The 940-nt window shown below is 50.3% G+C and overlaps 1 protein-coding gene across 1 annotated transcript in view; it reads left to right on the forward strand.

Annotated features, from left to right (window-relative positions):
- The window catches only part of UMOD (uromodulin), a 23,992-nt gene that overhangs the window by 10,156 nt on the left and 12,896 nt on the right, over positions 1-940 (forward strand). The window contains exons 5-6 of the mRNA XM_011976098.1: positions 201-409; positions 783-867. Of these exons, the coding sequence (XP_011831488.1) occupies positions 201-409; positions 783-867 (294 nt within the window). The remainder of the gene's footprint in view (positions 1-200; positions 410-782; positions 868-940) is intronic.

The raw sequence follows: 940 nt of genomic DNA on the forward strand, positions 1-940 counted from the left end.
ACCCCCCTCCCCCAAACCCTCTTGCATTTGGTATATAACCCACATTTAGGGGAACCCAGGATATATCCATTGATGTCAGAGGTCCAATCTTGAGCACCTCCAGGTGGTGATCGGCCCAGCCAGCTGGACCTGGCCCCTGGGGATGTGCTGGGCCCCCAAGCTACAGACACAGGCCCTCAATCCCGCCTAACCTGTTTCAGATATCTCCCTCCTGGAGCACAGGCTGGAATGTGGGGCCAATGACATGAAGGTGTCCCTGGGCAAGTGCCAGCTGAAGAGTCTGGGCTTCGAGAAGGTCTTCATGTACCTGAGTGACAGCCAGTGCTCGGGCTTCAATGACAGAGACAACCGGGACTGGGTGTCTGTAGTGACCCCAACCCGGGATGGCCCCTGTGGAACAGTGTTGACGGTACGTCCTGGCCAGTGGGGGACAGAACCAGAGCACTGCCTGGTTCAAGCTTCAGCTCTATCACTTTCTAGTTATAGTAGCTTTGGGGAGTTATTTGGCCTGGCTGTGCCTCAGTTTCATCAACTGTAAAGTGGAGAAATAATAGTACCTACTCCACAGGTGTATCGAGAGGACTGAATGAGTTAATGTGTTAAAGTGACTAGGACAGTGACTGCACACAGTAAGTGCTCAATAAACATCAGCTTCAACTAAAGAGAGCAATTCATGGTGATAGTTCTCCACTTTACAGATGGGAAAAGTAGGGCGATAATAGTGATTGTCCCAGCCAGTAGGCATCAGCATTGGGTTCAGAAACTTATCTGTTTGTCTCCAGTGGTCCTGGAAGGCAAGGTCTGTATCCTTAATGTACAGAGAACCAGGACCTCACCTACAGAGGCCTCCTCAAATGAAACCCAGAGGTAAATGTTTGTGTGAGTGGAGCAGTATCTCCTGCCACCTCTCTCATTACCAGAAGAAAGAAAGAAAGAAAGA

This window comes from Mandrillus leucophaeus, unplaced genomic scaffold (assembly GCF_000951045.1).
Source record: "Mandrillus leucophaeus isolate KB7577 unplaced genomic scaffold, Mleu.le_1.0 Scaffold162, whole genome shotgun sequence".
Lineage (NCBI taxonomy): Eukaryota > Metazoa > Chordata > Mammalia > Primates > Cercopithecidae > Mandrillus > Mandrillus leucophaeus.